Below are 27,574 nucleotides of genomic sequence, written 5' to 3' on the forward strand. Positions count from 1 at the left end.
GTGGTTTCAGAAAGGCAAGAAGCTCTTCCTCTGCATGCACCTTTCTTTTCCCTTTTCAATGAAAGCGAAGATCAACAGACAGGTAAGCTCCTCTCATACGTTCGAGGAAGAACACAAGTCAGGACTCAGAGCTACTGAATTTCCACTCCCACTCCCACTCCCACTCCCACACCCACCCACGCCCACTCCCACGCCAGACACACGCTGTGAAATACTGTCTGGTTTTTTATGGTAAGGTAGCCTGTAGTTAGCCTCAAAATGCTTCCTCAGGAATGGCCCTCATCAGAAATCTCTTCATACTCAGTGTGAGGACATGACGAAGAATATGCTACGTGTGAAAATACACCTTGGCGTTCAGCTCTGTGGGTTAAGAAGGGGTTCCTGTGACGGCAAGCTTTTAGGTTATTGAGCAGCAGATTGGATACTTCTATTCTTTAACAGCATAGGTTTCCATGTAATATGAAAAACAGCTGTTGCGAATTTGTAGAAGTGCTGAATCTAGTCTAATAAATGCCTAGCTGCACCTGCAAGAAAGTAAGGGAACGCTGAAGGGTCAAAAATGGAGGAAGAACTATGACCAGCTTGAGCTGCCCCTGGGGCTGCTGGAGGTAAGGTTGGGGAGGACAGTTGGCCAGGCTGGGAATCCAGTTTGGGAATATTAATTCACTTTAGAATTTATTAAATCAAGGAGCTTAGGCTTTCATGACCAGCAGGCACACAAGAAGGGGCTTGGGCCCCAGAAGAGTAGGGAGTTGGAACTGAGACCCTGGTATAAGGATGAACTGAAAACCATTGCCTGCTTACACAGGGAGATGACAGGGAAGCTTGCTTGAGAAAAAGAAAAAAAGATCCCCTTAAAATTAATTTATAATAATTAATGTGCCCTCACATGGATATGATATTTAAATTTATATTACTAGAGTGGTCTAAGACATGTCCCACCAAGAAATTAATATAAAGTGCTGTCACACGCCGACAATATCCTTGGGAACCTGGCTGAAACAAAAATAAAACCTTTCTGGGAGGCCATACATCCATCCTAGGCCTCCTAGCATATCCTCATATGAAGTCCCAACTAAAGATTAACTTACAATTAAAAACTACCATACAGTCCTGGCGTGGTGGCTCTTACCTGTAATCCCAGCACTTTGGGAGGCTGCGGTGGGTGAATCACCTGAGGTCAGGAGTTCGAGACCAGCCTGGCCAACATGGTGAAATCCCATCTCTATTAAAAATACAAAACTTAGCCAGGCGTGGTGGTGCCCAGCTACTTGGGAGGCTGAGACAGAAGAATCACTTGAATCCGGGAGGCAGAGGTTGCAGTGAGCTGAGATAGTGCTGCCACACTCCAGTCTGGGAGGCAAAACCAAAAAAAAAAAACCCAACTACTATACACATGAAAAAAACAATCCCCCAAAACCAATAGTTAGTGAACAAAACAAAAAACAATATGAAACAGCCAACAACTTCAGATAAAATATAATTATCAGGTAGATTAAAAATAAGCAGGTTTAAAATGAGAAGTCATAAAAGAAGTATAATAATAAAGAACATAACAGAATAAGACATCAAAAAGATTAGACTCAGCTACATAGGAAATCAAATATAACTCAGAAATTTAAAAATTATCATTTAAAGCTTACTATGTTAAACCAAATATTATATATTACCAAATAAATAACTAATGAATGGAAAGAAAGATCTGAGGAATCTTCAGAAGCCTGTGCAGAGAGATGAAGAGACAGCTAATGGTTTCAGGCCGAGGCGGGTGGGTCACATGAGGTCAGGAGTTTGAGACTAGCCTGAACAACATAGTAAACCCCATCTCTACTGAAAATAAATAAATAAATAAAATTAGCCAGGTGTGGTGGCATGTGCCTGTAATCCCAGCTACTCGGGAGGCTGAGGCATGAGAATCACTTGAACCCAGGAGGCGGAGGTTGCAGTGAGCCAAGATTGTACCACTGCATTCCAGCCTGGGCGACACAGCCAGACTCGGGTCTCAAAAAATAAAATAAAAATAAAAATATATATTCTGTGGTGTTCTCTCTACTGGTTTGGAAGTCATGCATACTATTTCTCTTCTTATGTGATTACCTTTTTATAATTTTTAATAAGCATACTCAATTTAATAAATTCTAGAGTTAATTAATATTGCCACCCTTTTCCCTAAAATGCCCAAATGCCCAAACTCTGCCCATCTCTTCTAATATTATGACCAGTACCTTCATTCCACTGTGTTTTTATACTCCCCAAGTAGTCTTTTTTTACATATTAGGTATTTGTTGAAATTTATCTCATATTGTACATCTCACTGCTTCTTTCTTGGGTCAATTCCTTCTGAAGTATATTCTTAATTCTTTTAGCAAAGGTCTTCAAGTGGAAAATGCTCTCTGTTTTTGTCTGAAAGTGTTTATTTTGCTCATATTCTTGACTCATAGTGTAGTTGTAAGTTGACGGTTATTTCTTCTCAGCACTTGAATATATTATTCCATTGGTCTTCTGGTTTCTATTGTTGCTGTTGCAAAGTTCCAGACAACCTGATAACTCATTCCTTTGTAGGCAATGCTTTTGTTTTTGAGAGCTTCTAAGATCTTGGCCTTTCTACGTGGTCTTTTTTTTTTTTTTGAGATGGAGTCTTGCTCTGTTGCCTGGGCTAGAGTGTAGTGGCGTGATCTCGGCTCACCGCAACCTCTGCCTCCCGGGTTCAAGCGATTCTGGTGCCTCAGCCTCCTGAGTAGCTTGGACTGCAGGCACGTGCCACCATGCCCAGCTAATTTTTGTGTGTGTTCTTAGTAGAGATGGGGTTTCGCCATGTTGGCCAGGCTGTTCTCGAACTCCTGACCTCAGGTGATCCGCCTGCCTTGGCCTCCCAAAGTGCTGGGATTACAGGCGTGAACCACCGCACCCGGCTGGTCTTCTTTTAGTTATACTGTGTTGTGTCCAGTAGAGGATTTCTTGTTCCTTAACCTGCTGTGGTTCATAACTTTCATTAGTCCTCGTTTATCATGTCTTGAACATCTAACAGATGTGGTTGGTCCTTCACAGTCCACACTCCTTGTCAGTAAGCCCTTCCTCTGCATGTTCTGTCTCAAAAAATATTTGAGCCACCATGCCTGGGCTAAAATATTTTTATTAATGGTCAATAAAAAGATGCAAGAAAGGAAGAGGCAGAGAAAAATCTGGTTAAGCATAAAGTGTAAAACAAAATGACCGAAATAAATCCTAATATAGCAGAATTCACAAAGTAAGTAAAATTAAACCCTCAGTTAGCAAGATAGATTGTCAGTCATACTGGATAGAAGAAAATCTAACAATATACTTTAAAAAGGACACAATAGAATGTAAGGACAAAGAAATGTTGAATGTAAAAGTATGGAAAACGCCAGCAAAAAATTAACCCAGAGAAAGGAAGAGGCAGAGGATAGTAATATTAAGGGTAAACAGGCTGGGCATGGTGGTTCACGCCTGTAATCCCAGCACTTTGGGAGGCTGAGGTAGGCGGATCATGAGGTTAGGAGTTGGAGACCAGCCTGACCAACATGGTGAAATCCCATCTCTGCTAAAAATACAAGAATTAGCCAGGCATGGTGACAGGTGCCTGTAATTCCAGCTACTTGGGAGGCTGAGGCAGAGAATTGCTTGAACCTGGAAGGTGGAGGTTGCAGTGAGCCGAGATTGTGCCACTGCACTCCTGCTTGGGTGACAGAGCGAGACTCCATCTCAAAAAAAAATAAATAAATAAAAGTAGACAAAGTTGTATTTCAAGCAAAAAGGAATATTAGGAAAAAAAAGTCAAATAAATGAAGAGAAAAAGGAACAATTCATTGGAAAAACATAACTTCCAGACACTAAAACATAGCATCAAATTATACCAAGCCAAAAAAATGATAAAATTGCAGAGATAAACGGACAATTCTGTAGTCACGGGAGAGAATTTAACACATCTCTTTCAGTAATTGATAGTTTATGATTACAGAAAGGATATAGAAGATCTGAGCAACACTATGGGCAAACTTGATCAAAAAGATCTTTCTTTCCAAGTACATGCCACTCTTACCAAAAGATCACATATGAGGCTACAAAGCAATCCTTGATATGCAACAAAGAATCATACAGACTGCTCTTGAGCAACCTCAACTGTTAGACACCAGTAGCAAAATGAAAACCAAGCCATATATTGGGAAATTTTTTTTAAAAAACCCTCTAAATAATTCATAATTCAACAAGTGACTTAATGGAGAGTCTAAGAACACATTGTTAACATTAATAAGAAAGGAAATTTCTACTCACTGGCTATGGACACCTAGAAAAATATAGTTTAAAAAATATATACGTGAAAGTAGTAACACAAAATGTAAAGGTATACAGGAAGAAATCTATCAAAAGATGTGAAAAACCTATATATATATATATATATATAAAATTTTAAAAATTCTTGAAGACCTAAGTAAGTGGAAAGATACACAATATGGGATGAATTTGTAGAACTGACTTCTAAAGATGTTGATTTTAGGCAATTTATAAATTGAATATATTTCTACTAAAATTCAAATCAAGTTTTTTGAGGTTCACAAATTGATATAATGTGTATAAGGTAGAACAAAGAACCAAGAATGCCAGAACCTTTTTTTTTGGATACACAGTCTTACTCTGTCACCCATTCTGGAGTGCAGTGGCACAATCTTGGCTCACTGCAGCGTGGACCTCCTGGGCTCAAGCGATCCTCCTGCCTCAGCCTCCTGAGTAGCAGGGACCACAGGTGCAAGCCACCATGCCCGGCTATTTTTTATATTTGTTATTTTTTTGTATTTTTTGTAAAGACCGGGTTTCACCATGTTGCCCAGGCCAGTCTTGAACTCCTAATCTCAAGTGATCCATCCACCTGGGCCTTCCAAAGTGCTGGGATTACAGGTGTGAGCCACTGCACCCAGCCACCAGAACAATTTTGAAGACGAAGTTCAACATGTGAGGACTCACTCACTTCCACCACAGCAAGACTTAATTAAATTATAGTAATAAGAAAGTGTGATATTAGCACAAAGAGAGGCAGAATAGTGTCTAGAAACAGGCCCACTTATACATAGAAATTTGTATAAAGCACAGATGTCATTTTAATTCAGTAGGGAAAGAAGGACTTTTAGCAAGCAGCATAGGAAAAAATGGTTATCCATATGGAAAAAATAAGTTAGATCATGACATCAAACCATATTTAAATGGATTAAAGACCAACATATGAAAAAGCATGACTTTAAAACTTTTGGAAGAAAATGAAGGAGAATGTTTTTATGATCTCAGGTCAGGAAAAGATTTCTTAAACACAATACCAGAAGCACAAATCATAAACAAAAAGATCAGTAAATTTGACCACATTAAAATATTTTTTAAAAGTCTTTGGTAGATTAAAGATACCATAAGCAAAATGGAAAATACAAATCTTAAACTTGGAGAAGAGATTTGGCATGGATATAACCAAGAAAGGATTTGGCCCAGATTTTATAAACAGCGCTCATGGAAAAGGCCAAAGGATATGAATGACAATCCTCAGAAAAGGTTATCCAGTGTTCTTGAAACATATGCTGTCAATGTAACATAAATTAAGCAAAAAGGATCTAATATTTCACACTCATTAGATAGGCAGAAATTTTTAAAAATCTGGCTGGGCACAGTGGCTCACACCTGTAATCCCAGTACCCTGGGAGGCCAAGGTAGGAGGATCGCTTGAGCCCAGGAATTTGAGACCAGCCTGAGCAACATAGTGAGACCCTATCTTTTAAAAAAAAAAATCTGACCATGCTAAGACCTGCTGAGGGGAGTGTAAATGGGCATGTGCATTTTGGATAATAAGATGGCAATATTTAACAATGCACTGTAATTACTGAGCTAGAGTGTTGGAAGACTTTCAGCTCCCCTGTAACATTGTTTATAATCAGGAAAAACTGGAAAGAAGCATAAATGCCTAGGAATGAGATCTGGCAGAGGACACATAGTGGGTCTCAAAAGACCATCCTGGCTAACACGGTGAAACCCCGTTTCTACTAAAAATACACACACACAAAAATTAGTCGGGCGTGGTGGCAGGCGCCTGTAGTCCCAGCTACTCGGGAGGCTGAGGCAAGAGAATGGCGTGAATCCGGGAGGCGGAGCTTGCAGTAAGCTGAGATCACCACCACTGCACTCCAGCCTGGGCGACAGAGTGAGACTCCGTCTCAAAAAAAAAAAAAAAAAAAGAGGGTCTCGAAAATGTTAGTACTGTTTTAGTTCTCAAGAATAAATTGTATACAGATGTGTTCAATTCCATATTTTCTATACTTATTTTGTATGCTTAACATTTTCACAAAAAATTAGTTTGGTGAGGCTGCTGGGGAAAAGGTACTCACACAAGCTGGCGGGACTGTCAATTGGTACAACTACTTCCAAGAGCAGATTAAAACTGGTGGTATAGTGATGCCACTATTTTTAACCTCTTGGATGGACAAAGATAGAAAGGTTGGATAACAGTTTGTGTTGGCAAACAGGCACTCTCATTGCAGATGGAAATATAGATTGAAGACACCTCCTTGCAGGTAATTTTTTGCCAATATTTAACAAAATTGGAAACTCCCCTTCACCTAGCACAATTTCCTTGAGGTATTTATTCTAAGAAAATAAGCAATTTTAGAGCAAAGATTCATCTACACTGAAGTTTCCCATAGCAATCACAGCATTGTTTCTAATATTAGTAATACAAAAAGAAACAACCTGTATGTCTAACACTAATCGATTCTAATTTATGGTGCAACTGAACAATGGACCAAAATGATGCTGTTGGAAGTTTTTAATGATGTGGAACTGCTTGCAAATTATTAAGCTAAAAGAAAGTAGGTTACAAGATAGCAGGAAGAATAAACCATTAAAAATACCAATCTGTGCACTGACATAAATGTTATAAATATTTTATGTTATGTTATAAACACTTTATAATATAAAAAAAAAGTTAACTGAAGTTACTTCCTGGATGAATTACAGGTGATTTCATTGTCTTCTAGAATGTTCTTTTCCAAAAATGTTGTGTATATGTGTGCGTAATTATTATTTTAACAGGAGACACTCTCCTTTGGTGATATAATTTAAACAGGTAGGACGGTACTGACTGATAACCTCCCGGGGAAGGCAGGGAGCCAAGTACTACAGACTTGTATTTTTCTATGGAAATCTAACGCGCCTTTGATTATCACAGATTCTGGAGAAGAGTGAGGACTTGGGTTCACCAGTGCGTTCCCAAAGACAGGCTGGGTTTCTGAGGAAGTTGCCCACCCTCCGGGAATCTGGTTTGGCCTCTGTAAAATGGGCAGATCCCGCTCGGATGGCCCGGTTCCCGGCTTCCTTTTGCGGGTCAACGGCAGCGTCACGCGCGCGAGCGCGGTCTGCGAAGCCCCCAGCGCTGGGCGTCACGCGGGGATTGCTGTCGCCGCTGCCAGCCGCAGCAGCGACGCGAACTCGGGGCGCCCGGCCCAGGCGCGCGGGGGCGGGGACGCGCACGCGGCGAGGGCGGCAGGGGCGGCGGGGGCGGGGACAGGGGCCAAGGGGGCGGGGACGGGGGCGCCCCGGCCTAAGCGGGACTAGGAGGGCGCGCCACCCGCTTCCGCTGCCTGCCGGGGAATCCCCCGGGCTGGCGCGCAGGGAAGTTCCCGAACGCGCGGGCATAAAAGGGCAGCCGGCGCCAGCGCGCCACAGCCCTGCAGCTCGTGGCAGCGGCGCAGCGCTCCAACCATGTCGCGCGGCCTCCAGCTTCTGCTTCTGAGCTGCGGTAGGGCCCGCGAGCGCCTGTCGCCCCCTGCCCCTCCACGACACCCCCTCCCGTCGGTCGCTTGCTCACGACGCGCTCTCTCTTTCTTGTAGCCTACAGCCTGGCTCCCGCGATGCCGGAGGTGAAGGTGGCTTGCTCGGAAGATGTGAACTTGCCCTGCACCGCCCCCTGGGATCCGCAGGTTCCCTACACGGTCTCTTGGGTTAAGGTAGGTGCTGCGATGCCCGCGGGCTGGGGTTTGGTGGGCTCATTTGAAGACAGCAGGAACCATCTCCCCTAGGCTGGCGACCCTCTGTGGCTGCCGGGTGGGGGCGGGGGGCGTCTCCCGCCGCTGAACTTAGAGTACTCAGTCTGCCGTCGCGCCTCCCCTACCCCGTCCGCATCCAGGTACAGGGCCGACTTCGGTTTTGCTCTCCGCAGACCTCAACCCCCTTCCTGCCACTGAAGGTGGCCTGAGATGAATGATTCACTTAAGACGTTTTGGAAGGGCAGAGACTCTCTCATTTGGATTAATTCTGGAGGCCACCTGTGGTTGTGGGCCAGCAGGTCAGGAAGAAAGCAACAGGGACCTAGATTTGGGCATTGGACAGGGGGAATGTCTCCAGACTTCTGATTTCTTGTGTTTTGTGACTGTGATGCCCAGGATACATGGGAGGGGGAGGGGGCAATTTGAAAGGAAGGGCTAAGACACAGAAGTGACTTAGGCCATTTCATCCATGGTAGTTATCAGTGGTCATCTCCTTTGTGGCATACCCTTGGCTTCCTCCCCTAGCCCTCCTCCTCCTTCCTCTGGCAGCCGTGAGAGAGGCAGCCTTGAGGGCATCAGGTGGATGCATGAGCCGGAGCCCGCATGTGTAAGAACAGGCCGTGCTGCTCGTACTGTAAGAGGACGGAGTGGCAAGGAGGCTTTTTCAAGGTTTCCTCTTGACTGAAACATTCTCAGATTCTAAGATGGCAATGATGGTGTCATTCCAAAGCCGAGCAGCTACTGTTTGATATCACTGGTCCTTCTTTAAGTTAGGCCACTGCTACCACTGCACCTCCATTTTAACCCAAATGAATATGATACTCCAGCCTTACTCTGTAGCTCTCACTGATTTGCTGTCTTACCATGGGGGCAAATCTGTGCACTTGTAGCTTTCCCCAAACTGCAGGGTGTTCTTCTGCCCACCATAAAAGATACTATAAGAAACTGTACGTGTCTTTGGCCACTTAACAGTACAAGGCATCATTGCGGTGATCTCTCTGTGCGTGTGGCTCCTAACTGGGTTGTCAGTTCCCTGGGGGGCAGTGGCTGTATCAATACTTTTGTGTATTCTTCACGGCACCTACTTTTTGCCCTATAAATTGCAAAGGTGCTCTGTGAATTCAGCCCAGCACTTCATGAGTTATGCATGACAGGGATGGTGCTGCTGCCTCAGAGCATTGTATTGTGTATAAAAGTAAGGTGTTAAATATTCCTACTTCATTTGTACCTTACTTACTGTGGGATCAGAGAACACAACAATTTTGAAATTCTTCTCATAGTCAAAACAATAGTCTTTTAAAAAATATTGTAAAAACAATTTTTGAGTGCTCACCACATGCCAAGCTCCAAGGTAAATATTTACATACATTATCCATTTCCATCCATCGGAAGAATGGACTTAGGGATCAGTACTGTTACTATTCCTACTTTACAGGTGAGGAAACTAAGCCTTAGGGAGGGAAACAACCTGTCCACTTTTGCACAGCTGGCTAAATGGTGGAGTTGGGGTTTGAACCAAGCAGTCTGATTCCAAATCCTGAGTTGTTAGAGGTCTGTCTTGATATCTCTGTTTTCTACCTTATAACTTAAGGTAAAGAAAATCAAAGTGCCCCTGGGCTAACCAGGCAGGGACTTAGTTATCTCAAAGAAGGGGGAAAACATGAAACCACTATCCCTTCCAGAGAGTAATTATTTAATAAAGAAAGAAAACATTATTAATACCCCCAGGGGAGTAATTAAAAAGTCCTCATGAAACAAGTAGATGAAATTTCAGACTGTAAAGTTCAAACAGTTCTGGAGTGAAAGCTTCTGGCACAGGGTCATTTGGAATGGTCCACTAAACCATAGCAATTAACCTTGGACTTCTCCTTGGATGTCAGCTGGTGATGTAACTCTGTAACGCATGAGCTTGTTTATTGGACACAGTTCTTGCGAGATTTACCCCGAAGGTCTTTCAAAACTCTGTCAAGAAGAAAAGGGACAGCAGTCTCTAGGCGTTCTTTTTTTCCTGTTGATCCATGGAATAGTGCCAATGAAAAGTCATACTGTAGTTGTTTTTTGAGAAGTAAATGGTGATTGAGATTCGTGGGTAGGAGAGTTATGCTGTACCAATAAATGAATCAGGTGCCTCGAAAGTGACATATATTGTTCCTTTAAGCATTTTTTTTAAACAGCTCTCAGCATATTCTGTAGATACTTATTATTTTCCAGCCCAATAATTATACTTTTGCATTGATTGTGCTTATACAACAAAAATGGATAGAGTGTTCTGGAGATAAAGCCAGTGGTGAAATGCCGAAATACTTCATTTTACTGAAGATTAAGCATCTGGTCATTTTTCTACAAGTTTCTTGTAAAATGTTTCATCAAAGTGGAGGGGTAGCCACAAAGGGATGAATTTCATTTTGGTAACCAGAGCCAGCTTATCCCATCCTACTCACTTCATCATCACTACCCCAGCTTTGTAAAACCTGTTTTGCCGGCACAGGAGGGGGCTTCGTGCTGGGCAAGGAAAGCGGAGTCCCTTGCGGTGGGTTTTCACCGTCCACCAGATTGAAGCACTTTCTGCAGGCTGTCTGCGTATCATAAGTATGGTTATAATGACTCACAATTTAAAATTCCATTCACCGCTCAATCCCCCGGCACCATGTAGCATCTTGCCTTTGTCCATTTGGCACTGATTACTTGTAATTAACAAAAGGACCCATGTAAACCATGTGTTTTTTATCATATGCCTTTAACCAGAAAACTCAAAACAGACAGCATCCAATTTGTTTGCAACATTAGGGTTGGGAAGGAAGAGTGTTCCTTTTATTCTCTCTGTTTCAAAGATGCAGTGAGATGGGCCAGAGGGGACTTAATAGACACATGTGCAGGAGGCTAAAGGTGAAGCCAAAAGTGGACAGAGATATCCCAATTCCTGTTGGCCCAGCTCTTCTCTTCTATGGACCATGTCCTCTTAACTGGGATCCAACAAAGGGTCCTCCTCTCATCCCTTCCTCCCTTATACTTTTTAAGGCAGAATGGGTGATTGAGAAGAAATAGAAAAGTTAATAAATTATATTCATTAGGATAGTAGCTCAATTTAGCTTTATTTTTATTTTTTGAGACAGTCTCACCCTGTTTCCCAAGCTGGAGTACAGTGGCATGAAGATGACTTACCGCAGCCTCGACTTCCTGGGCTTGAGTAATCCTCCCACCTCAGCCTCCCAAGTAGCTGAGACTACAAGGGCATACCACCACACCTGGCTAATTTTTATGTTTTTAATTTTTTGTAGAGACAAGATCTCAATACATTGCCCAGGCTGGTCTCCAACTCCTGACCTCAAGCCATCCTCCCGCTTCGGCCTCCCAAAGTGCTAGGATTACAGGCATGAGCTAATCAATTTATCTTTTAAAGTTGTAATAGGCTGGGTGTGGTGGCTCAGGCTCATGCCTGTAATCCCAGCATTTTGGGAAGCCAAGATGGGAGGATTGCTTGAGCCCAGGAGTTTGAGGCCAGCCTGGGCAATGTAGTGAGACCTGTCTCTACCAAACAAACAAACAAAAAAAGTTGTAATAGATGTGGTTCTTTGAGGAGGTATTTTGAGAAAATATGCAAATAGACTTTGATCCATGACTTTTCTTCCACTGGCCATGACCTGTGGTTAAATTCCAGCATAAAAGGGCATAGCACAATATCATGTCTGCAAGGAGTAAAGCCGTGCATTAAAGGGCTGCATCTGTACTTCATGAAAAGCATCGCTGTGTCTACACTCTCTTCAATGTAGGTTTGGAGAGAGAGGATGACTGTGGATGGAGTACTTTGGGCCTGGTTGATACTCACTAAGGATAATAATGAGTGGTCATTTATCCCAGAGATGCAGTGCCTTCTTGTATCACGCTAGGAGCCCTGACAGCCTACGGGTGATGCAAAACGAAAGAGGATATATGGTGTCATCTCTGAGTGATGCTGCGGGGGTGAGGACAGTGAAGCATCACAAGACAAGTGCCCTTTTCAGATGATTTCCAACGGAAGGGAGAAAAGGGAAGTAAGAGTGTGACTTCATATAAAAGTCTACTATAAATAGACTTTATAATATTGAGAAGAGCCCCAGCTGGGGCAGATCATGGGCCATGCATGGAGTGTTCTGCTTCTAACATTAACACTAAGGAAACTGTTGGAGAGCAGGTTAATGGCTTGCATGAGGCCACTTCAGAAGTTCAAGGCTGTCTTCCATGTATGTTGCTAAACTTCTTTTTGATGGAGTTATGTTTTCTATCTCTACCATCTTGTGTGATAATGAGCTACAAAACCAGGGATACTGAGGAGAGCAGAGTGCCTTAGGGGGGCCTAGAGTTGATAAGCGGTCGGGGCAGATGTAATCTATACAGCCACAGACCCCCGTAGCCCATGGAAGGAGCCAGTACTGAACACTTACTGTGCTTCCTTGATTCTAGAATGATTCTATTGTAAGATGGATTTAAGAACATGTTTTAGGACAAAAAGGAAACATTTCTCCATTAAATGTAGAACCATTGAATTATGAAAACAATGTATGTTAGAATTAAAAAAAAATCATACTGTCCCCATTGGCACCTATAGTACTTGGCCTGGTTGAATCACTTTTATGGGCTCCTCCCTAGGTCAAACCATGAAAGATGTAAAGTTGCTTTTCAGATGTCTCTCATATTTATACTTTCATTGTTTAGTAAATATTTCTAAGTCCCAAATGTGTGCCCCATCCTGGGCCTGGCATTGGCCATCTCAGGATCGATGTAGAACTTTTGCCAGAGGACCATCTTGAGCAAAGGCATGGGGATCCACTAAGACTTTTTGGGAACCATTGAGGTAACCAGTGATGTAGAAGGGAGACTTAAACAGCAGATGGCTGAGAGATAACATTAGAAAGCAGGCTAGAGACAGATTGTGAGGAGCCTCAAATGCCCAACAATAATGACTTGAACTTTATCCTTTTGGCAGTAAGGACCCATTGAAGGATTTTTTTTTTTTTTTTTTTTTTTTTTGAGACAGAGTTTTGCTCTTGTCACCCAGGCTGGAGTACTGTGGTGTGATCTCGGCTCACTGCAACCCCCTCTTCCAAAGTTCAAGTGATTCCCCTGCCTTAGCCTCCTGAGTAGCTGGGATTACAGGCGCCCACCACCATGCCTGGCTACTTTTTTGTATTTTTAGTAGAGACGGGGTTTCATCACGTTGGCCAGGCTGGTCTCGAACTCCTGACCTCAGGTGATCCACCTGCCTCAGCTTCCCAAAGTGCTGGGATTACAGGCATAAGCCACCATGCCCGGCCTCATTGAAGGATTTTAAGCAAAGAGAATGGCATAATGCAAAATATGCCTAAAGCAAAGCATATTTCTCATGGTGTTGGATAGAATATGATTCATTTAGAAGATGAGTCTCAGAGGGAGACTTCACTCTTTTCCTTCTTTTCCTCTTGGTCACCAGTCCTGTCCATGTGGTTCTGCGGAGGAGTGGGCAAGGAAGAATGAGGCCACCTCTGAGGGGCTATAGAAGAAGTCTCATCTAGATGAGAATGGTGGATCACTGAGATTTTTGGACAATAGTGGAACAGAGCACAAGTTGCCAAAATCTTTTAGCTTGACAGTGGGGAAAGAGGAAGAAAGTAGCTGAGAGTTAAATTGAAAAAAAAAAAAAAAAAAACTAAACAAAAAAACCAACTTGTTTTCCATTAATAAAAGGGGGAACCTGAGTCACATGAGGACTGGATTGTCTTAGCAATGTACTTGGCAATGTCACTACACAAAGAAGAGGAAGTTTGGAGAAGGTCTTAGTGACATAAGGGAAAGTTTTATGTAGGGCAAGAGTAAAAGCAGATTGATTACCTAAAAAAAGTTTCCTCCCTCTAAAGATGTTCCCATAATCCCTTCCTGGCTACTCCTGGAATACCCCTAAATTTTGTATCAACAATCATTAGCTCAAAGTAGAGCTGGACGGAAGATACTTCCCTAAGATTCCTTTATACTCATAAGCATGTTTTTGTTTTTCATTTTGTTTTGTTTTGCACTGAGGTGTATTTGGGTAAAATTTCTGTGTGTGTCATGTGGAACTAGTACAGACTTGGGAGCCCAAGGCTTGCTAATATCACTTGATGCTTTCTTGGAGGACCATTCTACTGCATGTCCCAAATTGGGACAATTTGGAGAATTGTTCCAGTTCTTAGCTTCCAGTGGTTGCCAGCAGTCCTCGGGGTTACCAATTAGAATCGAGGTTACTGATTCTAGAAGAGCTGGTAGCTGCCTAGGATTATGGGTCCACATAGGGAAAACCTTTAGGAAAAGAAGGATGCTGGTTTCCATAAACAGTTCATAATCGCCTTGGACCAGCAGTTCTGGAGAACAAAGGTTCTGATTCAAATCAGGCCTTGAGGTCTCATTCCACAAGGAGTGGAAGGCATGTGAGCCCAAAGGACAAAGCAGGACTGGCCTCGAGGCTGGAGCCATGTGCCGATAGCCCCCTATGTATCACCCTTACTTACATGGTGGTGCCGGGTGCCTTATCATTAGGAGTCTTTCAGTTGTGAGGGATTGTAAATCCAATCAAAACTAGCCTAAAGAGAAGGAAATATATTGGCTTATATATAATTGGAATGGGAAAAAACTTGAAAAATCAAAATACAGTTCGCATTTCAGTTATGGCTGGCGTTGTGGCTTGAATTGTGCCCCCCCAAAAGATCAGAAGTTCTAATTTCTGATGCTTGTGATTATGACTTTATTTTGAAATAGAGTCTTTGCAAATGTAATCAAATTGAGATGAGGTGCTACCTGACTAGGGTGGGTCCTGCTTCAGTATGAATGATGTCCTAATAAGAGAAAACACACACTGATACAGACAATAGGGAGAAAGCTACGTGAAGACAGACACAGGGATTGGAGTGATGTGTCTACAAGCCAAGCAATGCCAAGGACTGCTGGCAACCACTAGAAGCTAAGAGAAAGGCACAGGACAGATTCTCGCCTAAAGCCTTCAGAGAGCTTGGCCCTGGCAACACCTTGATTTTGGACTTCTGGCCTCCTGAACTGTGAGAGAATGCATTTCTATTGTTTCAGCCACCCAGTTTGTGGTGCTCTGAAGCCCTGGCAAATGAATATAGCTAGGCTTAGAGGTTCATGAATGTCCCCAGGACTTGGTGACTTTCCATTTGTCAACTCTGCCTTCCTTTACATTGGTTCTGTGTCCAACCTCTACATAGCAGCCAGATCATAGCCAATAACTACAGAGTTGGACAGGTTGCACATCCCTTATCTGAAATGCTTGGGAGCAGAAGTGTTTCAGATTTTTGGATTAGGGATGCTCAACCTGTATATCCTTCCAGAAGCAAGTGCAAAGGAGAAGGTTGTGTTTCTCTTCAAATATCTCAACTTATGTCTGATTATTCTCAAGGGACTTTGACTGGGTCATGTGCCTATCAGAGCCAGTCTCCATGATCGTGGGGTACCAGGCCTGAGTTAAGTTGCCTCTTCTAGAACCTAGGTGTGGAGTTCTTCAGAGGACATGAACTCAGAGCTTGTAATGGTACCTCTTCCAGGTCCAGCAGGCCCCACGGGATGCTAATAGAAGAGAGATGATTGGCATGAACAGTGATGGGTCCAACATTGCCTTCAAATCTCAGTTCCAAAGGGGTTTTGCTACATTATTATGATGATGCTTTAAAAAATTCAGAATGTTGTGGATATTTTGAAGACATTGTATGTGGAAAAAACAGTTTCTCCCTAGAGCAGAAATTGGGACTTCTAGGACAACTTTCCCAGAGGAGACGGGAAGTGTCAGTGGTCAGGAAATGACAGAATAGGTGGATGGTGTGGAAAGCTATCACATATAAGAATAATTTCTATTACCAGCATTACCAATTATACAGCACTTTTCTGTGTTTTCTCACTTGATTCTTATAATAACCCCATGAGCAAGTAAGGGAGCTCTAGATGATGAAATGGGGCTCAGAGGTGAAGTGACATATGGAAGATGACCCAGCTAACGCATGGAGAAGCTGGGATTGACTTCAGACCTTTGATTCCAAAGCTAGTGCTCTTGTAACTTTCTCATTGTTTCTAAAATTCATGCATTCATTCAGTAAATACTTTTTCAATACTTCTTATATTCAGGGAACTATTTAGTATGCAGAATGAAACCTTGGTTATAAAAAAAAGGTGAGAGTGAGAGTAGTAACATCTTTAGGGCTTTCTGTGTGATCGATACGATGCTTAGGGTCTGTATACATCATCATAAGTATCTTCATGCCAACTCAGTGAGATGTGATCACCCCCAGATACCAGTGGAGCTATCCAAGCCTGAGAGTGGTTCAGTCAGTTGGCCAAGAGCAGAGGTAGCCGTGGGAGGGCTGGGGTTTGGTTCCAGCTCAGTCCGATGCCAATGCCTGTGCTCTTAATTATGTTGCCTCTGTTATACTCATAACTCTGTTAACAGCCATAAATCCAGCTCTGTCTGTTAGACCCAGTAAATTTCAAAGTGGAAAATCATTTTTCTAATAAAACTACGCATAGAAAAAAAGATATTAATGCTCATACATTCTACCCTCATTATGACATCAACCTCCGAGCCAAACTATTTTGCACATTATAAAGAGCTGTTTTTATGATGAATGGGAATTATATTGGCACTTTAATTGAGTTAGAAACCAAGGTACATGAATGTTAGTGCACAAGAAATGCAATAAAAAAAAGCTGCTCAATGTGGTTGGAATACATCAGATTAATTTAATACCAACTTTAAATCCTTACAATCTATACCCTTAAATATGTTTTATCAAATCATTAGATGAAATTTTTATACTGTTTTTTTTTTCTTTTAGGTAGGCAACTATTGCACATTCCCCCTACTCCTGCTTTTTTTTTTTGAGACAGAGTCTTGCTGTGCCACCCAGGCTGGAGTGCAATGGCACAATCTCAGCTCACTGCAACCTCCGCCTCCTGGCTTCAAGCGATTCTCTTGCCTCAGCCTCCCAAGTAGCTGGAATTACAGATGCCCACTATCACCCCCAGCTAATATTTTGTATTTGTGGTGGAGACGGAGTTTCACCATGTTGGCCAGGCTGGTCTTGAACTCCTGACCTCATGTGATCCACCTGCCTCGGCCTCCCAAAGTGCTAGGATTACAGGCGTGAGCCACCATGCCTGGCCCTGCATTCTTAACAAATCTGATGTATGATACATTTAGATTTCAATTTTGTGATCAAAACTCTTTTTTTCCTATAAAATGAAACTATTGCCCTCTTAGCTTCAAATATGGTAATGTAGGAGGTTGGCATATATTTGGATAAAATTATGTAAACTTAAAAAAAAACACTTTCCACAATAGGATGTTTTAATATTGGTTCAGTTTCAGCCATAATTAATGATTTATTTTATGTCTTTTGTTTTAGTTCAAATTAGTTCATCATTAAAAAAAAAAAAAACTGACTCCATTCACGTGCCCATAAAATTAGTACTTGTGTTTGCTTGATTTAGCATTCTGCAAATGAAAGAGAGTTTAGTTTAATTTAGGGCTTGTGGTTTCCTTAAGGTCAAATCTCCATTTGAGAGAAAGAATATGGTATTTAAATAATTTAGTCAAATTGGAGGCCTTGAGGCAAGTCAGAGTCCCCAGGCTTTCTGAAAATGAGACGTCCCACATTGCACTTTTCCAGCTCAACCAAAAATTATAGAGTTGTCAGCCTAAAAGTTAATGTACAACATGTGGATTTTTAAAACATGATTGGGATGAGTGTTTGGAGTAATTAATTTGCTGAAATTGTGTTGTGCTTTAGCACACTGTACTACAATATTAGCATTGTGAAGGGTGCATTAAATAGTTCCTGTCAATTATGGTTGGCTGTGAATGAATCTGAGGGTTCCTTTTGTTATAAATTACTATTTCCTAAAATGCTTTTGCAGAGAAGCGATGGAACACTTTTAGATTTGGAATGTTTAAAGAGCTGTTCTTGCCAGTGGTTGATTTTGAGCCAGCTCCAATGTTTATGAGAACTCATAAAACAAAGCAAAGTGGGGATGGCCCATTTGCTGTTACTCCATTTTCCTCCCACGGAAATTTCCCTTCAGTTTTTGGTGGTGCTTCTGCCACAGTTAGCTCATCTGATAAAGCAGGGTGATAGCTGCCTGGCCACGTATCTGACGATAATGATTTGAGCTTTTGCATACGGTCCCTTGATCCTGCTAGGGCCCCACTCCCATTCTGAGCATGCAACATTAACATAAAAACTACCACGATTTTTGCAGCTGTGGATAAACCCCAAATTCCACAGCTGGGGATCACAAGAGAAAGTTTAGCTGAAAATGTATATACCTAAAACTGGAAGTTAGAGGGAGGGTTATGAAATATTTCCAGGTGCAGTGCATGAATTTACCGGGAATTCTTTTCGATGTGGTTAGTTATTAGGCAAACAGTGCTGTTCATTAATTTGGCAAGAGTTCCTAGGTTTTGCCGATAGTTCTCTGGTTCATTTAGGAAAAGGGGTGTTTGGAAGATGACCCTACGAGAGTTGAGATATTTTGCCGTGATCCCACTGGTGGCAGTGATGTTTCAGCACATCAGAATTCTGCAGGTTGCTTTGAGGTTCTTTGTTTTGCCTTCTCCCTTGGTTGTTCTTTCTGTTCTTATGGCTCACCCTGCGCCTTTGTTTTGCCATTTAAAAATAACTAGCGGCTCACTGACAATTTTGCCAGAGGCCCTTGGAAATCTAGCCATCAAATAAACTACATTTTATTGGTGTTGCTGCTGATTTTTAAAATGAATTCTCTGCGAATAGGCAGAAGTTACTGCCAGCCAGTTTTGATCACCAGCATCTTTTTGCTTCAACAATTCCCAGCAGCTAACACAATAATGGGGCCATCTTTATGTAAATAGACACAATAGTTTATATTTCTACCAGCTCCAGAGGGGTTCACGGTTTTGATCTTGACTTTCAGATGGGCCTTTCTGAGCTGAGGGAGGGGTTGCTGGATGGGAGAGGAGCTCCCCAGGAGAAAACCATGGATGAATAATCTCAAAATGGTTGTTGCAGCTATGCTCGCATTTGGACGTTAATTTAGAAAAAGAAAGGCAAGATTGGACATCGGAATGGGGACTGCAGGGTCTGGGCCAAGCTAATTGTTTCAAACTGGCCTTTCAGGCCATCCTAGATACAGATTGGCCCCGGATGGGCCTCGGCCTCTGGTCTGTTGAAAGCCCTGCCTGGTAGGAAGAAGCTGCTCTGCCAGGCAGCGGAAGGGAGAGGCGAGCAGTGTGAGCCCATGACGAGGCTGCAGTTTATGGTTTACTTAGGCTTGAAAAGGGAAAAATGGTGCTAAATTAGATGTGTTCTGGAATCAGGTGGACACCGTTAGTTTCCTCTAAATTTCCTTGGCCCCACCTCCTTTTTGTGCTTTAATTTTGCACACCCAAGGGCCCCAGTCTCTTAGCTTCCTCCCATAGATTCTCGATTATTTAGGAAGGAATCTTTCCACACAAGAAGGACCATCATGAAATGGGATTTATGTCCACAGACTCAGCCTGAGAAGAGCCATTCGTCTCAGCTCAGGGCTAGGAGGGAGCTGGGAGCTGAGCGGGTTTTCTTGCAGGAGCGATCAATCTGCCACCAGATGTCTCTGTAGCCCACTCTACAGGAATGCTAACACACACCAGGGCTGGAGCCTGAGCTTTCCGGTGACCTTGTGGTCTATGCCCTGAATTAACACATGAAGCAGAAATGACTGTGTGTGTGTGTGTGTGCGCGTGTGTGTATACGAGTGCACACGTGCCCGTGTGTGTGTATTTTCTTTCCTGAGTTGCTTCTCAGAGTATTCCCCTAACTCCTTGGTTATCTCTTTCCCTACACTGAGTCCCTTCCTAAAAGTCAGAGAAGAGTTGTAGGGTGCTCCCAGAATGGGAGATTCATCATTGACGGGTGCAAGCAAAGATAGTGGCAGTGGAGCCTGATAATCTCTGTCTCCTTCCCTAAGGTGGCTCTTGGGTGTAGTTATCATGCTAAGGACAGGTAAGGAATGTCACTTAATCCTCGGCTCCCTGCTGGTCCCCAGCCAACCAGCAAAGGGAAACTCAGGTGCTGCTAGGGGATGTCATTGTTGAAGGGCTGCCCAGGAAGGCTGAAAACAAGGATTTGCTTTACTGCATATGTAAATTCATTTTAGAAGCTTTGAAGTATTTCAATGGAGGAGCAACTCAGCAAGTTAATTAGGCAAACTAAAAATACATCTAGGAAAGAGAGAATTAATGGTGAATGTGGTATGAGCCTAATCTATGCAGTGGGAGATGCTGAAGACACTCCACCAGTTTGATCACAAAGAACTCACAGAAAGCAAGCCGCACGCGGTGGCTCACGCCTGTAATCCCAGAACTTTGGGAGGCCGAGGCGGGTGGGTCGCTTGAGTCTGGGAGTTCAAGACCAGCTTGGGCAACAGAGCAAGACACTGCCTCTAAAAAAACAAACAAAAATTAGCCAGGTATGGTGGCACATACTTATAGTCCTAGCTACTGGAGAGGCTGAGGTGGGAGTACCAGAAGGTCGACTCAGGAGGCCAGGGGTCCAATGGGCCGTGATCAAGCCACTGCACTCCAGCCTGGGTGATAGAGTGAGACCCTGTCTCAAAAAAGAAAAAAAGAAAGAAAGCCAGCCAGATAAAATGTTTGGCTAAATTGGGCCTCACCCCAAGTCCAGCTGGTCTGTCCTGAGTACAGTGAAGTCAGCTGTTACTGCCCTTCCATGTGGAGTTTGATATGACCAGCAAATGATCTGACACATACACTCTCTATAAAGCATGCTTCTCAGCTGTCTTGCTGCCCTAGTACAGAGAAAAGGTGTGGCACATTCGGCGACGTCAGGCATGACCACACAGAGACACAGCCCTTGAGGAACAAGGTGACTGTTCACAGGAGGCGTTGCTCATCTGCCTGTCTGATTTTAGTTGAATTGTCTGGCAAGGATCATAACAGATTTAGGAATTTTTCCAAATAAAAGGCTGGGATACAAAAATAGGAATCATTCAGTGGTTAAGTTTTGGTATCTAAAGAAAACAAAAGAACATTTAATACAGAACAATCCTATCTATACGTGTATACATAGAAACAAATATAATCCAGCAAGATTCACACACAGTGTATCACTGTCATCAACAATGACTCTCTGTCCCTTATGCAGGGTGGAAATTGGGATACTTATGATAGAATCATGAGATGCAGTCCTGATATATTCCAAAGATGTAGCCTTGGGAATTTTCATAGATCTCTCCTCCCCAAGAGGTCACACACACAAAAGCATCATGTCTTGTTTTACAAACGTAAGTTGAGGCTGGATCTTCTGAAAACAAAATGGAAACATTGGTGTCGAGATGGAGTGCTGGCAGTGGACCGTGATGCGCTATGATTCCTTCTTCACAGCTATTGGAGGGCGGTGAAGAGAGGATGGAGACACCCCAGGAAGACCACCTCAGGGGACAGCACTATCATCAGAAGGGGCAAAATGGTTCTTTCGACGCCCCCAATGAAATGCCCTATTCCCTGAAGATCCGAAACACTACCAGCTGCAACTCGGGGACATACAGGTGCACTCTGCAGGACCCGGATGGGCAGAGAAACCTAAGTGGCAAGGTGATCTTGAGAGTGACAGGTGAGGTGATCTGCTGCACTTGTTTTCTTCTTGCACAATGCATGTGTGCTTCCTTTAGGTCCTAAAATCGATCCTCTCTTTTGGAGTGTTGCTCTAGAGCTTTGGATCACATCTGTGGCTGAAAGTGGAAATCCGCTGCAAGCATGTCACCATTTTCTCTTTCTGTGGCTTAAATGATGCCTTTTGTTTGACTTTTGCCCAACACTTGTTAGGGGCTGAGGCTGGAAATGATAAAAATGTGGTCACAGAGCCCCTGATTCCATACAACAGTTGATTTCTCCTTCTGTCAGGGATCTGAAAGGAATCGGACTTAGGGTAATATTATTACACCTGCAAGAGTACAACCCCTGTTTAAGGGGGCAGTGTGTGCTTTTTGCTTAGTCTTGTATGCACACACCTCCCTTAGGCCCTCCTGGATCTCCAGCCCTTCATCCTGGTTTCTTTGTTTCCTGGTACTTAGTACAACTGGTATGTTATGTATGGATTGATTTACTGTCTGTCTCCCCAAGAGAACAAGAACCTCTGTGTTTTCTTCTCTGATGTATCTGGGCACATAGTAGGCCCTCAATGAATATTCACCTGAATGAGAGGAACCTTGCAGAGGAGAGTGGAGAGGGGAGGCATGTCCTGCGGGGAGTGGAGAGAAAATGAAGAGAATAGCTGATTTTCTCTCGTTTTCCTCTTCCAAGGCGATATTGCCTACAACTTAAGGGATCAGAGCCTACAGTCACTTAGATCTGGCTCAAATATTAACCCTGCCTTTTGTTAGTGTGTGACCTTGAGCAAATCACTGATTGACTCTAAGCCTCAGTTCTCTAATCTCTAAAATGGAAGTAACATCTACAACATAGGCTTGTTGTGAAGGTTAAATGAGAAGTTGCGTTAAAATGCTGAGTGTAGTGCCCGGGGTAGACTGAATGATCAATACATGTTAGGGACCATGAGGACAATGGCTCTTATTACCCACGGCTGTGAGAATCCATCCCTCGACTGCTGCACAAAATGTTGAGTCCATTTTCAGGGGTTGACAGCTCTCTGGAGATGCAGCCATAGGCTCCAATGGCAGAACCCCCTCCACTCATTTGCGCTCCACCTGCTCCTGCCTGGGGCATCGAGCAGATTCTGTTTGCAAGCACACTATAGCCAAAGCTCAACTTGCTTCCCCAAACAGCACATTGGGTTTTGCACCTGAGTGGGGAGAGGCACCTCCCTTCATGTCTGTCCTGGGCTAAAGGCCTCGCTGCTCTTACCCTCCCTTCGTGCTGCACCACACCCTTTAATAACCCTGAGGGAGTTGTTCTTCCACCCAACCATGCTGGCGGCCTTGCCAAAAGAGCTTGAATGATTCTAGAAAAATCTGTTGACGTATTTGGCAATATCAGGGCAGCTCACCTGCTTCCTTTCATAGTCCCTGAAACCTCCCGAGGTGAGGACGCACCACAGTCTACCCAACACTGATGAAGTTAAGATAATTTCTGGATTAACAAGTGGTGGTTCATCTGGTAGGAGGACAAAATAAGCCAGAAAAGGCTTGACATCCGAAGTGCAGGCAGACAGGCCGCAGGATAAGCCTGGAACAGATGCCTGGCTCAGCCGCCTTGGTCCTTGGTCCTTGACCCTCTCTGAGCCTCGGCTCTTTAATCTGTAAAATGGGACTACTCAGGCCTGCTTTGAAGATTCGGGAAGATGCTTTGTGAGAGTCCTGTCGCATGCAGCCAGACACAGAGCGACAGTGCGCACTGGCTGCTGCTGCTGCTGTCACCGTCACTGTCACCGTTACTGTCGTTCATCCTGATGGTGGGAAGAGGAGACAAGCAAGACTCCAGGACCGAGGAACAAAGCATTCTTAGCTTTTTTTCATGGTAGAAAAATCCTGTTAAAATGGCTTCACATGTCACTTACTTTTTTAAAGGATGCCCTGCACAGCGTAAAGAAGAGACTTTTAAGAAATACAGAGCGGAGATTGTCCTGCTGCTGGCTCTGGTTATTTTCTACTTAACACTCATCATTTTCACTTGTGTAAGTATCTTTTTAAAACATCTTCTGTTATTAAAAGATTACCCAGGGCACCAATCCAAATATCTTTTGCAGATAGTGTGAATCATTTAATAATGGTGAGAGAGATTATTCTTTGAACCCTGGACTTTTTGAGGCCCCTAGACTGGGAGAATCGTTACAGGAAGCTCCCTGAAATATTTCCAGCTTTTGTCTAGTGGCTACATTTAGAGCATTGTGGAAAAAAAAAAAACAAAGTAAGATACAGGAAGGACGTTTGGGGAATCACAAGGGGTTCTGTGAACGAGCGGAGGCCATGTAGGCACCGTGCTAGAAGTTGCAGCGCTGAGGGTCCCCCATCCCAGAGCAGAGGCCCCGCTCTTCCTGTGGGTGAGGGAATGGGCCCCACTGCCCCAGGGATGCCAGGGGATAGATCAGCCTCCTTTGGCTGCCTTCAAACTATTTTCTCATGGGGGTTCTCCCCTTCTATTTTTGGTATTTCTGCCCATGACTTAAGAATTAATCCCAAGAAGCCAGAGCAGTGAGGCACAGCGGGAGGCTTCCGGGGTGAAGGATGGCTGGCCGGCGCTCGGGCACCCTAGACTTGCCCATGAGCTAGCTGTTGGTTGCAGGTTCCGGCTCAGAGCTCTCAGAGATTCTTTCTGCATGGCTGCTCACCTGTGTTGACCATGGTTGTGGGAGAGTAGGACCACATGTGTTTCTGACCCCTCTAGGAAGTGATCTGCCCCCTTTGTCTCCATCCACCAGGCAGGGCTGGCTACCTAGGGGCCAAGACAGACTTCACTCAGGAGCTACCCCAGGACTGGTTCTTGCCACTCACTGTGTCCCTCTATTCACTTACTTGCCTCTCTGGCTGTGCACTCATCTGTCTGGTTTCTATTTTAGATACCAGTCAATCAAAGACTCCAGTGAGCACCTACTATATTCAAGGCATTATGCTAGGCACCGTACAGGGCATAAAAAGGTGTAAGACATTGTTCCTGCCCTCAAGGAGCTTACAGTTAGGATGTTAGGGTTATTTGCATATAAGAAGATAATTAGAGTTACTAGGCAGTATATTTTAAACATGAATGACTTTAGCTTCTTGTTGGAAAATGCCTGCTTCTGTGGGCGTGGACTTTCCATACAGAGACCTAACAGTAGGGGGTTGAAATGGCCACAATCAGTGAATCTCCTGGTCCAAGTTTGGAGCCGCCAGTGAAATGGTGGGTACAAATCCCTTGTGGAGCGAGTGAGGCAGTGAGTAGGACAGCTTCCAGAATGGGTTGTCTAGCCAGCTGTTAGGGAATAGAGTTTAAAAGGAGGTGACAACTGCTGAATTTTTCCAGTTATTCACTTCACTTTTATTTCATTTCTTTTTAGAAGTTTGCACGACTACAGAGTATCTTCCCAGATTTTTCTAAAGCTGGCATGGAACGAGCTTTTCTCCCAGTTACCTCCCCAAATAAGCATTTAGGGCCAGTGACTCTTCACAAAACAGAACTGGTATGAGCAGGATTTCTGCAGGTTCTCCTTCCTGAAGCTGAGGCTCAGGGGTGTGCCTGTCTGTCACACTGGAGGACAGAAGAACGAGCCTACGCTGAAGACGGCATCCTCCTGTGCAGTCCTTCACCTCACTGAAAACATCTGGAAGTGGATCCCACCCCATTTTCTGTGAGCAGGCCTTGAAAACCATCACATGACCACATAGCATGGGGCCACTGCTGCTTCTCCATGGCTACCTTTTCAGCAATGTATGCAGCTATCTGGTCAACCTCCTGGACACTTTTTCAGTCATATAAAAGCTATGGTGAGATGCAGCTGGAAAAGGGTCTTGGGAAATATGAATGCCCCCAGCTGGCCCGTGACAGACTCCTGAGGACAGCTGTCCTCTCCTGCATCTTGGGGACATCTCTTTGAATTTTCTGTGTTTTGCTGTACCAACCCAGATGTTTTACGTCTGGGAGAAATTGACAGATCAAGCTGTGAGACAGTGGGAAATATTTAGCAAATAATTTCCTGGTGTGAAGGTCCTGCTATTACTAAGGAGTAATCTGTGTACAAAGAAATAACAGGTCGATGAACTATTCCCCAGCAGGGTCTTTTCATCTGGGAAAGACATCCATAAAGAAGCAATAAAGAAGAGTGCCACATTTATTTTTATATCTATATGTACTTGTCAAAGAAGGTTTGTGTTTCTCTGCTTTTGAAATCTGTATCTGTAGTGAGATAGCAACGTGAACTGACAGGCAGCCTGGACATAGAGAGGGAGAAGAAGCCGGAGAGGGTGACAACATAGAGAGCTATTTAATGGCCGGCTGGAAATGCTGGGCTGACGGTGCACTCTGGGTGCTCACCCCCTTGTCCCACTATCTGGCTGCATGATCTTGAGCAGGTTCCTTCTGGTGTCTGCTTTCTCCATTGTAAACCACAAGGCTGTTGCATGGGCTGATGAAGATCATATACGTGAAAATTCTTTGAAAACATGTAAAGCATTATACAAATTTGAAACTCCATTGAGTCATTATCCTTGCTGTGATGGTGGTGTTTTGGGGATGAGAGGGTGCTGTCCATTTCTCATGTTTTCCACTGTTTGAAACAAAGAAGGTTACCAAGAAGCCTTTCCCGTAGCCTTCTCTAGGAATTCTTTTGGGGAAGTGAGGAAGCCAGGTCCGTGGTCTGTTCTTGAAGCAGTAGCCTAACACACTCCAAGATATGGACACACGGGAGCCACTGGCAGAGGGGACTTCACGGAGTGTTGCATGGATGTTTTAGCCATTGTTGGGTTTCTCTTATCGAACTTGGGCCCTTCCCTTCTTGGTTTCCAAAGGCATTTTATGGCTTGAGTTATATGTTCACTGTCCCCCTAATATTAGGGAGTAAAATGGATACCAAGTTGATTTAGTGTTTTTGCCTCTGTCGTGGCTTTCATGTTATTAAATGTATGCATGTGAAGAAACGGTGTTTTTCTGTCTGATATTCAACTCATAAGACTTTGGGATAGGAAAAGTGAGTAATGGCTACTAGGCTTAATACCTGGGTGATGACACAATCTGTACGACGAACCCCCATGATGTAAGTTTACCAATGTAACAAACCTGCACTTGTACCCATGAACTTAAAATAAAAGTTAAAAATAAAAAACATAGACAAATACAAATAAAAAAATCCTGACTTTGGGATGAGTGCTAGGATGTTGTAAAGCAGTTTGAGAATCAGAATCCAAAATGAGAGCTGAAAGACTGGCTGAGTCTTTCTCGGAGGGAGGGCATGCTGCCAGACAGAGCTTTGTAAGCAGCACCCTCCTTCCCAGAGATGCTTCTGCTTCCATCCTGGGGCCACGTTGCTACCCAGTACATGAGCAGCTCATACTAGCATGCACGATCATGGGTGGGAGGGATGGAGGGAGGGTTTCTGCTTCAGGAAGATGTGTAACATCAGGGGCTTTGTGCCTGGATTCATGGGTTTCACTCAAGATTCTCAGGTAGGTCCCTTCCCCCTGAAATGTTAAGAACAATGTGGTCTAAGCAGTTGTAATAGTTATAAAAGCATCGTAGGTGGATGGCTCTTTACAAAGATGAATACACATAAAATGTCTCTAAAAGCTGTGGATTCACTTTCAGTGGAATCAAGTCTGTTCTCAAATGCTTTACCAAAAGTGCCAGGGCATCGTAATTGAGAGTTCACAGAGCTCCTAGTCACCTGAGTTTGTAGCCCGGCTTCAAGATTTGGAAGTTATATTTCCTTGGGCAGAGGACTTACCCCTCTAAGCCTTAGCTGGCCGATCTTTAAAATAAGAATAGTATCTGCCTAATAGGTTTATTGTGAGGATTAAATAAAATAATATATAGAAGCAGTAAGCCTAGTGTCTAGCAAAAGGTAAGCCTTTGATTGATATTAGAACAA

General features: G+C 43.6%; 1 protein-coding gene across 3 annotated transcripts; it reads left to right on the forward strand.

Annotated features, from left to right (window-relative positions):
- Positions 1-26,824, forward strand: CD83 (CD83 molecule). Of its 3 annotated transcripts, none has more exons than XM_030817333.1 (5): positions 1-82; positions 7,882-7,997; positions 21,445-21,673; positions 23,586-23,692; positions 25,052-26,786. In XM_030817333.1, the coding sequence occupies exons 2-5, from the start codon at positions 7,902-7,904 to the stop codon at positions 25,178-25,180; spliced, it is 561 nt and encodes a 186-aa protein (XP_030673193.1). In that variant the 5' UTR covers positions 1-82; positions 7,882-7,901; the 3' UTR covers positions 25,181-26,786. The 3 variants fall into 3 exon arrangements, with proteins under 3 accessions (XP_030673193.1, XP_003263582.1, XP_012364642.1); XM_003263534.3 differs by lacking the exon at positions 1-82 and adding an exon at positions 7,458-7,789 and having other exon boundaries at positions 25,052-26,824; XM_012509188.2 differs by lacking the exon at positions 1-82 and adding an exon at positions 7,576-7,789 and having other exon boundaries at positions 25,055-26,786.
- Positions 26,825-27,574: the final 750 nt, after the last annotated feature.

This window comes from Nomascus leucogenys, chromosome 8 (assembly GCF_006542625.1).
Source record: "Nomascus leucogenys isolate Asia chromosome 8, Asia_NLE_v1, whole genome shotgun sequence".
Taxonomy (NCBI): Eukaryota; Metazoa; Chordata; class Mammalia; order Primates; family Hylobatidae; genus Nomascus; species Nomascus leucogenys.